The 11,421-nt window shown below is 40.5% G+C and overlaps 1 protein-coding gene across 1 annotated transcript in view; it reads left to right on the top strand.

Annotated features, from left to right (window-relative positions):
• Window positions 1-11,421, top strand: part of CNTRL (centriolin) — a 29,969-nt gene that overhangs the window by 11,329 nt on the left and 7,219 nt on the right. The window contains 20 exon segments of the mRNA XM_009998941.1: window positions 776-929; window positions 1,481-1,701; window positions 2,390-2,566; window positions 2,855-2,989; window positions 3,302-3,311; window positions 3,314-3,446; window positions 3,888-4,068; window positions 4,294-4,473; window positions 4,742-4,921; window positions 5,437-5,553; window positions 5,932-6,076; window positions 6,844-6,983; window positions 7,458-7,644; window positions 7,900-8,210; window positions 8,524-8,732; window positions 8,911-9,103; window positions 9,429-9,559; window positions 9,690-9,830; window positions 9,941-10,067; window positions 10,530-10,694. Coding sequence (XP_009997243.1) covers window positions 776-929; window positions 1,481-1,701; window positions 2,390-2,566; window positions 2,855-2,989; window positions 3,302-3,311; window positions 3,314-3,446; window positions 3,888-4,068; window positions 4,294-4,473; window positions 4,742-4,921; window positions 5,437-5,553; window positions 5,932-6,076; window positions 6,844-6,983; window positions 7,458-7,644; window positions 7,900-8,210; window positions 8,524-8,732; window positions 8,911-9,103; window positions 9,429-9,559; window positions 9,690-9,830; window positions 9,941-10,067; window positions 10,530-10,694 — 3,237 coding nt within the window.

Raw genomic sequence — 11,421 nt, 5'->3', positions numbered from 1 at the left:
TTTTGAGTAGTAAGAAAACGGTGCTGTTGATTGTGACAGAGCAGTTCTGTGGTTTTCTGAGTTTTCTGGCATTTGAGTTGTAACTTCATACAAGGGAGAAGCAGATAACACTATATTGTGTTGACAACCTAATTTTGTCTACAGCTGGAACAATCAGCTAAATTCCTATTAAATGTGTGAGGTCCTGGCCAAGGTCTGTGTGAGCTGTGGCTCTGGTGTATTTCCCAGAAATTAAAAAAAATGAAATAAATAAATCTGCTTTAAGCAAATCTCTGCTATTAAGTTGGCCTGACTTGCTCACTGTTCTGAGCATTTTCCTGCAAGTGGTGACCTGACATGTTCTAAAGCATCATCTGCTGCAGGGGCAATGCAGGGTGACAGGATTAAAGCTTCTGGAGGAAATCATGTTTGTTCTTGACTGAGAGAGGAAATGGTACAATAGAAAGTAAAGGCAGGAAGAAAGTTAGTAGCCATGAGTAATAATGTATAAATGCAGACCTTATTCATCAAGCCTGGGCAAGGGGGACACCAGTAAGGATGCTGTGAGTCACACAGGTTGCTTGTCTATCTGGGATTCTCTGTGGGGCAGTTACATGGGAAAATAACAAAAAAAACCCCAAACACAAACCCAACCCCCAGCACCACAACATATGCTGCACTAATGACTTTACTGCTGGGAGTGAGACACTGCAGAACTGAGCTAAAATATTGATTTGGCTTTTTTTTTTTTAATCTGCATTGATGTTGTCTCACTTTTCCAACTGTTAATTTATAGGGTCACATGAAAGCTCAAAGAGCAAGTAAAGAGCAGCAGTTAGATGTAATGAACAAGCAGTACAAGCAGCTCGAGAGCCGCCTGGATGAGATGCTCTCTAGGATTGCTAAGGAGACTGAGGAAATCAAGGACTTGGAGCAACAGCTCACGGATGGTAAAGTTTTCTTTGTGTCTTACAGTATTTCTTGAATCTAGGATAACGTGGCAATTGAACTGAGGATTCAGTTGTGTTTATCTTTGCTTAAACTAAATACAGAGTTCATAGGAAGAGAGTGAAAACTGTTGTTAACTGATCTAAAAGGAGACTGTGCAGCAATTTGATCCTCTAAGTTTTGGAAGCTGACTTAATAAACTCAATGAACTGAAGTGATGTAAATAAACATTGACTATATTCCTAGTCTATGGTAAAGTAAGTATCCCAGAAAAGAACATGAATATAAAAGTTGAGACAAAAGTGATTTAGGTGTAAAGGTAGTAAATGTCATCTTAGGTGAGAGGTGGGGATACACAAAGATCTGCAGTTTCTTTTTAATTCTTCTAGATCAGGGAACTCCTGGTCCTTAAAATACAGCAGAAGCATTTTCTGCTTCTAGTTACTCATTGTTGCTGTGCATTTCAATAGATGAAGATTAAGACAGGCACTTCTGTTTGTTTCATGAATAAGTGGTTTCTTACCTATCTCAAATCTATTTTGTATTTCTGCAGGTCAAATAGCAACAAATGAAGCACTGAAAAGGGATTTAGAAAGTATTATCACTGGATTGCAGGAATACCTGGAAAGTGTGAAGTGCCAGGCAAAACAGGCCAAAGATGAGTGTAAGGAGCTGCAGAAGGATAAAGAGTCTTTGCTGCAAAGACTGGCAGATCTAGAGGAGGAAAGAAACAACCTGGAAATAGTTGCCATGGATGCAGAAAATATGAGAAAAGTAAGACTTAATACTATGTTTCTTCCTAAATTCAGATACCTGTGCATAAGCATGAAAACATAAGCAAATTGCCAAATTGGGAGCAGGAAAGCAGAATTTCTTGGACAAAATATATATATTTTTAATATGGAAACTTCAATTAGATGTGCCCACACACATTAAGAACAGAATTTGACCTTTAAAACCAATTGTAAGAGTCACAGTAAATCTCTGCTTTATGGCAGATGTCTCATAAATGCAGGATTTACCTTTCAGATGCTTCCAAAGATGGATTTGCTGTTGATTTCACAGTGAGTAGCATTAGTGGAAACTGCCTGGACCGTAGCTGAGGAGGCATGTGCTGTTAGTGTGCATCTGCCCCCTCAGCTAGTTATTTAAAGAGCTGTCTTAGTATCCTGACACATTTTATGTAAACTTTAATACCAAGAAGAATGTGTATCACTGTAGGGCACACCTTTCTAACCCAGTGTAGGTTTTTGTACAATGTCACAGGGGTGTCACTGACCTGACACCTGTGTGTACCAGTGTCTCCAGCTTTAGTGGCCAGGGGTAGAGTCTCTATTTTGATCTGTCTGCTGGCACATTGAGGATGAGTTCCTGAGTAAGAGAGGCAGAGTGACAATGTACTCTTAATAAGAGATCCTGGCTATCCTATGTGTGTATTTCTAAAATGAATGTAAAATTCCAGGAGATTACAGTGCTAGAGGGTGCACTGCAAGAGCAGCAAGAAATCAACGAATCACTTAGAGATGCACAAGGGGAAATCAGTGCCTATGAGGCTGAGCTGGAAGCCCAGCTAAGAGACAGAGACACTGAAGCCAAACAGCAAAAAGATGAACTGGAAAGACTGAAACAACTTAGCCAGGTAAGAACAGAGCTGTTGTGCTGCCAAAGGGATAACCTGCCCTGGGATAAGGGACAGCCAAACTTCCCTTCATACCACATCTCCAACTTTCAAATAATTGTTTTAGGAAATTGTTGTGCACATGTGGATGGATCAATTTGGGATGTTTGGAGTTGTTTTGTCAGGTTTTTTTTTTAGGAGGGGTTGTCATATTGTTACTGTTTAAAGAAATGCAGCTACTGGGTATGTGGGTGACAGGTTGGGCTTGGGAGTGGAGATACTAATCTTAAAGGTTTTCTGTGTTTGCAGATGGAACTGTCAGCTCTACAAGCTGAACTTGAAAAAGAAAGGCAAGCATTAGAGAATGCTCTGACCAAAGCACAACTGGCAGAAGAGAAGGAAAAACAAAATTATAAGCTTCTTTCTCAGTTCAAACAACTGCAGGTGAGGTATTTGTTGCCTTTAAAGTTACCTGTTACATAGTATGTTTCCCTACCCCCACAGTGGAAAGCAGTAAGAATTTTAAAGGATTCTGTATAAATCTTGTTTGGAAGTTCAGTAGTATTTGTGGCTTTTCCTGACTTTAGTTTAAGGAGATGATCCCAAAAAAACTCAGCAGCACTAGCAAAAGCCCCAAAGCATATCTGGGTATTAAAAATTCTATCTTTCATGGTTTGTGCATTTGTTTACCTATGGTTGTGCAGATGGGATGATTTTTTGGTCTGTTTTTTTGTTGTTTTGTTGGTTTTTTTTTAGGGTGACAACAATCTTTGAAACAACAGCTTAAAGACCTTCAGAATCAGCTAAACCATGCAGTTGGTAACTTAATTCATCCTGAGGAGGTCTTAACTCGCATCAGTGAACTCAGGCAAAAGCTGCAGACAGGAGTTGGAGAGGTTAAGTGAGTAAAACAGAAATATTGTTAGATTTGGGCATATGAAAGTGGCAAGTACATGAGAGCAACAAGGTCCATGTGCTGCATCAACTTGGGGCGGCTCAAACATTAACTTCGGCACCCTGTGGTTGTGAGGAGAACAGCACCTAAACTCAGTAGATGAGGGAAATGCACAATCCTCTTGGGTTACACTGCAAGGGACAGGGCAAGCCTGCCCACCCCCCCTCAGCCTTCATCCCCAGCAACAAAGAATGGACATGAACAAAGTCAGAATGGTGTAAATAGAGCTGGGGAGGAGTCTGTGCAGTGAGATGTGTGTAGTGCTGCCCTGGAATTCATTCACAGTGGACGTGTTCAACTTGCACTGTTGTATTAGGCTTCATTATTTCAGGGATCACAATTTAAAACCAGTTTTCTGTCTCGGAACCTGGATTGTTTCTCTTTCAGATGTCAGAATTCAACTGATGTTTTAGGGAAAAGCCTTGCAAACCTGCAGAAAGAATTTGATGACATCCTTGCTGATGCTCAGAGGGAAAAAGAGAAAGCACAGGCTATACAGAGACAACTGCAGGAAGAAATGGCATCCCAGCAGGAAAAACTGCAAGAAGTGCAGGAGAAATATAGACAGGCACGTATCAAAACAATAAAAGCAAGAATAAGACAATTTCAGCTTAATCTAAGAAATGTAACTTGCAGCTGAAAATCTAATAGTGACAGTGGCAAAGCAGTTCTTTTTCCTTTCCCTTCTGGTACAAAATGTGCTGGTAACTGCACTTGAGAAAAGAGGGCAAGTTTTAGTTGAAAAAAAATGATTGTATTTCTGGTTGCTCATTCTGATTTATTTCACTTGCAGGTTAAAGCTGAAAGCAGGCAAAATAAGAACAAGGTTCATCAGCTAGAGAATGAAATCCAACATTTACATGAAAAAATAAAGAGCATGGAAGAAATTCAGGGCCTTGCTGATCAACAGCTCCAAGAGGCAGATGAGGAGAAGGAGACTATTCTTGCTCAATTAGAAGATTTGGAGAAAAGGGTATGAATGGGTCCACCCATTGTGTTTGCTCAGGAGAAGAAGATTCAGAAACTTGTGAATTATTTTGCTTTCTAAGATAGATCAAATACAGGAAGAAACACAAAGAATAAATGCAACCTCTTTCCCTTCCTTAAATTGTTTTGTTTCCTTGCTTTAATTTCTTTTCTGTTAGTTCTGTGCATACAACACAAGGCACCAACAGGAAGCCTTTCTTCCATGGTGCTTTTTCTTTCAAACTTATCAAACCTATTGTTTTCCTGGTTTTCAGAAGAAAATAGAAGATGCCAGGGCACAAATGCAATTTGTCAGTCTAGATAAAGAACTGAAGGAGCTAAAGAGAGCAGTCATCACCTCAGATAAACTGGCAGCCACAGAGCTCTCCATTGCTAAGGACCAGCTACAGGCTCTTCATGGGACTGTCCTCAGAATTAATCAGGAGCGAGCTGAGGTAAATCAATATTCATTGCTTGTATACAAGTTGTGCTTCTTAATGCCATCATAGTGGGGGTGTCTTTTCAATTCAGCTTCAAAGCATTATTCTGAGTTGTCTTGCTGTACAGGAGCTCTTGCTTTGGACAGTGTCATCTTGAAATGTAGTAGAGGAGTTCCTGAGCAAATCTGGGTATGGACAAGGGGTCCTTGCTGAGTGTTAGGTGAGGGAAAGGCAAGTTTAATCTCTTGCTAAAAACATTGTTGTGTAAGATAGAAAAGCAAAAGAGACTATGTAAGTTTGTTCCTAGACATCAAGATTTGAAACATTTCGGCTACATGCTAATGTCCTCTGTGGAAATGCTGCACAGTTGAAGGAGAAACATTTTATGTAAACTTAGCCAGTTTCTAGAGTTTCAACAGACAAGTGCTGATGCTTCTTAGTAGTCAGCTTTTCACAAAGCTGCTCCAGACATCTGCAGGATTGTCAAGCATTCTTGCAGACTAAAGCTCAAACTAATATTTCAATTTTAGGAGATGGAGGAAGCTGAAAAGTTCTGTGCTGAGGCAGCTCGTGCAGCCCGGGATCTTGCCAGAGCAGAAGCAGAAATAGAATTGTTACAAGAACTCCTCAAAGAGAAGGAAGCACAAGTAGGTTGCAGTGATGGTTGCTTTATATCATATGAAGAGGATAAAATACTTAGATTGATTTGTTCAGTAAATTTTTGAAAATGCCATATCTGGAGGAGCCTGTCCCACCCTCTTACCTCAAGGTTTCCCAAGTCACAACATTTTTCCCTCCCTGACATCTGCCAAAGAACAAAATGAAAACCTTGCTGACTGGGGTAGCTGAGTTTTAAGGAAAACTATGAGCTGGAAAGCCTTCAGTTGGGTCACATGAGGGGATGGGAAGAACAAGTTTGTTGCATCCAAGTGGCCTGTGCAGAGAGGGATGGGCTTGTTCAAAACAGCTTTAATACAATCTAAACTGAAGTGCTTTGCTTTGTTTCAAACTTGTATTTTAAATAGTTTCAGCATGAAATGGAGAAAGCTGGTGAGAAGACTGTTGCATCAAGCACTCAGAAGTTGGAAATTGATAAATTAAATGAAGTTATGGAGCAACAAAAAGCAGAAATTGAGCATTTAAGGAGGTTGCTGGATAATATGGGGTCAGGTAATGTCTTTTGTTGCAGATAAGCATGGATGCAGAGGACTTCACTTTCTCCTCCATATTTCTCTCCTTTGATTTGAGAAGCTGTTCAGAGCTCTTGAAGTATATTCTAGGAAAATAAACTCTTCAGGATACCTTTCTTTACAGCTCCTATATGGGATCCATTCAGTGCTTAAATCCCTGTGCTTCAGTGGATCCCCTGTATCTATGGGATGCAGACAGTACAACAGTGCAGAGATAAACTCTGTGGTCTCTGCTGCTTTAAATATGAAGAACAGAGGACGTGGTTGGCTAAGGACCCACAGGGGCTCTGGCACTTCAAAGTTCCTGCCATCTGACCTTTGGGATTACAGTCACATTTTGCCTCAGTTTGAAAATCAGAATGAGAGTGTGTTAGTTTTGATCAGTTGGTATTAACAACACTTGTACAACTATTTAGAAAGCACCAATTGTGTCATGCATTCAGTTTATACTGCTCCAGAACATTGTCAGGACCTACATATAAGGAAAAATGAGCATCAGTTACCTGTACATGCACTTGTGTTTCTACAGTCTTAAGATGGCAGACTTGCAAGGCCCAGTGTTTATCTGCTTCACTGTAGAATAATGTTTGATTCTTTTCCCCGGCAAGTATTTTTTTTTGTTGTTTCAGCTTAACAAGATAATAATGAGGAAGAAGCTTTAAACTGTTACTTTAATTAAAGCTGAATGCAGTATTTATGATTTAATTATTTGCCTTATGTGCCTTTAAAACTGTGGTTAATTTACAGATAACAAAGATGAAGTTGACAACTTACTAGATGAAATTGCAGCACTCAGAAATGTGCTTTCCTACCAGAGTGATTACATCACCAGTTTAGCAGATCCACTGAAAAGAAGAGGATACTGGTATTACATCCCATCATCACAGGTCAGAGATAAAAGTCCTATTATGTGGAAAGCCATTTGATATGGAAAAGTTCTTTATAAACTTGCCAGGGCTGAGAGGAACTTAAGAAAAAATATTTGCTGGCATCTAAGAGAAATACTGAAACAAACACACAAATGTTCTCTGCTAAAGCCTTTACTGTGTAGTAACAGGAATCTAGTACACTTAAGATTTGGAGACAACTATTCAAAATGTAGCACTGTAAATTCATACAGGTGAAGGTTTAAAAGAAGACATGGCAGACAAACATTTCTTGCAAAACAGCGTTTGTTTGAATTTAAGAGCAATACTGTGAAAATATATCTAGAACTCTCTTTAAAGCACCATCATGCTTGGAAATAAGGGAAAGAAAAGTAGCCTGTTCCTGAAAATTCAGAGTTATAGAATGCCTACAACAAATAACTTCTTACACATTATTTGTTATGTCTAGGTTAACACGTGGTCTTTTTTCTTTAGGCTTCAACTCCTGCTTCCCACAGCACCAAAGATTCTGGAGTTTGTTTACTGTGTTCTGGCACATCCCCAGGCAGAAGAGGGTGTGGGCAGGACAGGCAGTGCAGGAGGGAAGACTTGCCCAACCCAGGAGGATGTTGGGTTTACTCACCAGTCAGAAATAGGTTGTACAAAACAAATTCTGGTAAAGGTGAGTCAGTCTCATGGTCTTAAAGTGTTTTGGAACATACTAAAGATGGACTTGCTTGGAGTTCAGAGTGGGTTGGTTTTTTTTTATGTGAATGAATGAATTATAAACATTTCTTGCTGTTGAAGTCATTATTCAGTTTTAGCAGTGTTTTTCACATTTTTGTACTTGATATAGATTATGTCAAAATGTGCACTGGAAGAAGAATCTTTTACTTTGAAAGTGATGAAAAATAACTTTTTCTTTCTTTTGGTCAAGATGGAAAAGCTAAAGAAGATAGTGAAGGGAGTGAAGAAACTCGTGTTCCCAAAGAGGCTCCTTTTGTGCCACCGCCCGGCACCGTTATTTACACTGTGCTTCCAGATGGTGCCCCTGTTCCTCAGGGAACAGTGGTTTATGGCCCTCCTCCTGCAGCAGCTAGTGGAGGTTCAGTTGCTCCTGGATCTGTCATCTATGGCCCACCCCCTGTGGGAGCCCAGGTTGTTTGTGGCCCTCTTCCTCCACACTTCACAGTCCCTCTCATTCCTCTGGGAGTGCTGCACTGCAACGTGCCGGAACATCATGATTTGGTAAGACAGCTGTGAGCTGCAGGTGGAACCACAGCACCTGCCCTGAGAATGGGCTGGGAGCTTCTAACATAGGCTTTCTCAAAAGCAAAATGCACAAACCAAACCCTCATTTTCACAGATTAGATTAGTCCACTTTCTCAAAAAAAAAATAAAGCCTCTACTAGGAATACTGTGGATGTGAGAGAGCTTGCTGATAAGAATGCTCTGTCTGCAGTGCCAGCTCTGGGCTTTGCTCTCTGTAGCTGCTTCTGGGCCTCAGGAGGGCTGAAATAGAAAACAGGTCTTGATTTTGGTGTTTATTTCCTGTATGCAGGAGGGTGAAGTCTCAAGGCTAGAGGACACTGTGTATTATTTAAAGTCTCGGAAATACAAAGAAAAATGGGCAGAGGCAGCTGAGCGTAAATGCAAAAAAGAAGTGGAAAAACTGCACCAAAACATCGAAGAACTTCTGCAGGAAAGAGAAGAATTGGAACATGAATTAACAGAGCTAGGAAGAGCAGCTCAAAAACGTAACAAGCGCAGGTAAGAATGTTGCACTAGAGAGCAGTTCAAGTAAGGATATGAAAATACCTGCACTTCTTTTCCAATAAAAGTCTCTTTTGACTTATTTCTAGTTAATGTAAATAGACTAGAACTTAAGAGACTCTGAGTTCTTGGCATTTTGTATTTCAATTTCATGTCTTTCTTCTTGACCTTTTAGGGACTTTATAGAAGGGTACACTGACAACCTTGCTGCAGAATTGCAGTTAGAGAAGTCTCTTAAACATCATGAAGATCTTGCAGATGAAGTGGAATGTTTAGAGAAGACCCTTCTGAAGCGCCGCGCGGAGCTCAGAGAAGCAGACCGGCTGCTCTCAGAAGCTGAGGTGGAACTTGAGAGCACACGGGGGAAGGTAAGCAAAGGATCTGTGCGTCCCCTTCAGATTGTTCTAAGCAGAGTTTTCTCTAAGCAGTTTCATTTCCACTTGGATAATCTCAAGACCCCTTAAAATGCTTTCATTTGAAATTAAGTCATGGGATGACCTGTGCTGAAAGAAAGTGGTGGCAGTGCTGGCCAGAGGGAGGAAGTTTTTCTGGTCTGAACAAGAGAGGAGAAAAGGTTCTGCTTTGTGGTATAGAAAGGGAGAATCATCTTTAGTCAGCTAACCTGCAGGCTTTGGGTGTGGGAAGTGTAAGGTGGGAATGTATTGTCTCAATAATCTTCAACTTTTGCTCCAGACTAAAGACACTGTTCAGAAGTACAATCATGTCAAGCAGCATCTGTCCCGGGCTGAGATGGAGGCAAAGGAGCTGGAGCGAAGGGCTCAGGAAACGGCTGTGAAACTTGTGAAGGCAGATCAGCAACTGAGGTACATTTCTGCATTTGTGTCAACAGGGGGGTGAGAAGAACAACAATATTCTTGTAAATACCAAGATATTGCTTTTGGAGAGGGAGAGCTGGTAAAATGTTCATATGAAAAGGCACAAATGCTTCTTTAGGTTGTTACAGGCAAATACAAGGGATTTAGAAAAGCGCAAGAGGGAGCAGGAAGGAATTCTGAAGGAAATTAACAAAATGGTGGCTGCAAGAGACTCTGAGTTCCAGTCATTAAACCAGAACATAGAAATGCTAACGGAAAGGTAGGTGTTTTTAATTTACCATAACTGTATTAGATAAAGATGTCCTTTTTCAGTTAGTCACTGCCTAAGATGTTCTTTATTCTGAGTCGTGTTTCTGTCCTCACTGTCAGCCTTCAGAAGCTTCAAGGGGATATTAAAGTTGCAGAAGGTAATGAAGAACATCACCTCCAAATCCTCAGAGAAGCTGAAAAGCTGCTTCAAGGCAAGAAAACTGAACTGGAAAGATTAAAAGATCAGGTAAGGCTTATCTTACTAACTGGGCTATCAGTTTTGTTGGTTTTGATGTAACTGAAAGCTGAGCAGAGTATGAAGTTCTAAACTGCCTTGTCTGAAGGATTCACTTCTTTAGTTCAGTGTTGGTAATTGGAATTCTTCTTGTTTTATGTCTTAGTAAGCATGCTGCCAGTCTTGCTGATGTTTCTGCATAATAAATGTTCCTGCAGAGCTCTCTGACAATTCTTTCTGCGTTTCAGAATAACAGACTTAAATCTCTGAGGTGCAGGCCTGCAGTGTTCAGAGCTTAGGCTTCAGGATTAGCTTTATTGTCCAGGCTTTGCAAATGAAGCTTATTGCTCTGAGGGGATCCTGGTGTGTTCCCCGGGTCAGAGGAAGCTCTGGCAGGGCACAGTGCCCTGCAGGTGTGCAGCTGGAAATGTAACAGTCTTTGGGTGTTTCTTCTGTTAACCTTCTGCACTGTAGGTTAGTGCTCAGCAACAGGAGCTCTTGTTTCTGGAGGAGCAGATAAGCCGAAGAAAGGAGGAGCTCCGTGTCCTTCAGGACTGTATTTCTCAAAAGAGAGGTGACCTCAAAGAAGCGCTTCGAGATGGAGAGGCTGAAGCAAACGAGAAACTCCGCCAAATCAGAGTAACTTTTCCAAATGAGTTTTCAATTAATTGTATTTCTGGACAGCAGCAAGAAGTATCAAAACCACCCCATAAAGTTTCCACAAAATCAGTTTTGCTGTCACCTCCCCAAACCTGCTGAAAAATAGAACAGACAAATTTGCAGGTTTATGTGACCAAGATCTTGGTGCAGAGACACGTAGAAGAAGTAGAACTCCCTGGTTCCAGTAACACTTGCAGAATTGGCCCCTTGAGAACTACATGATATTCCATACAGGTCTCTGCATGACTTGCTGTTGCTGAGACCAGCAGCTGCTAAAGCAGATCAGCCTGATCAGTGTGTGTAAAACACAACAAAGCTGGCATGAGTCAGCTGTCTGCCTCCATCCCTTTTGCTCAGAAAGGATTCTGTACTTTCTGAAATAAAAACACAACATCAAAGTTAATTATATTTTGTGGGGTTTTATTGTGGGGCTTCTTGTCTGACTTGCTATTTTAAGGGCTACCTATGAATGATGGTGTTAAGGTCAGACTTGTAGATCAAAATCTTTGCAAGATTAAATTGTCAACAAGCAGGACTTTAACCTAAATATTATGTATTTTTTGTTTGTTTACATGACTAACTGTGACTGCAAACTCTGGAAGTAAATTGACCAGAATATTGTTACCAGACACTTTTTCTTTTATAAATATTTAGAACTTTTATTTAAAGGAAAACTTTATTTAAAATGGCAAATAATGGCATTCCT

This window comes from Chaetura pelagica, unplaced genomic scaffold (assembly GCF_000747805.2).
Source record: "Chaetura pelagica isolate M959 unplaced genomic scaffold, ChaPel_1.0 scaffold405, whole genome shotgun sequence".
NCBI lineage: Eukaryota > Metazoa > Chordata > Aves > Apodiformes > Apodidae > Chaetura > Chaetura pelagica.
Note: the sequence above shows the minus strand (reverse complement) of the source record. Positions and strands in the feature narration are given on the sequence as shown.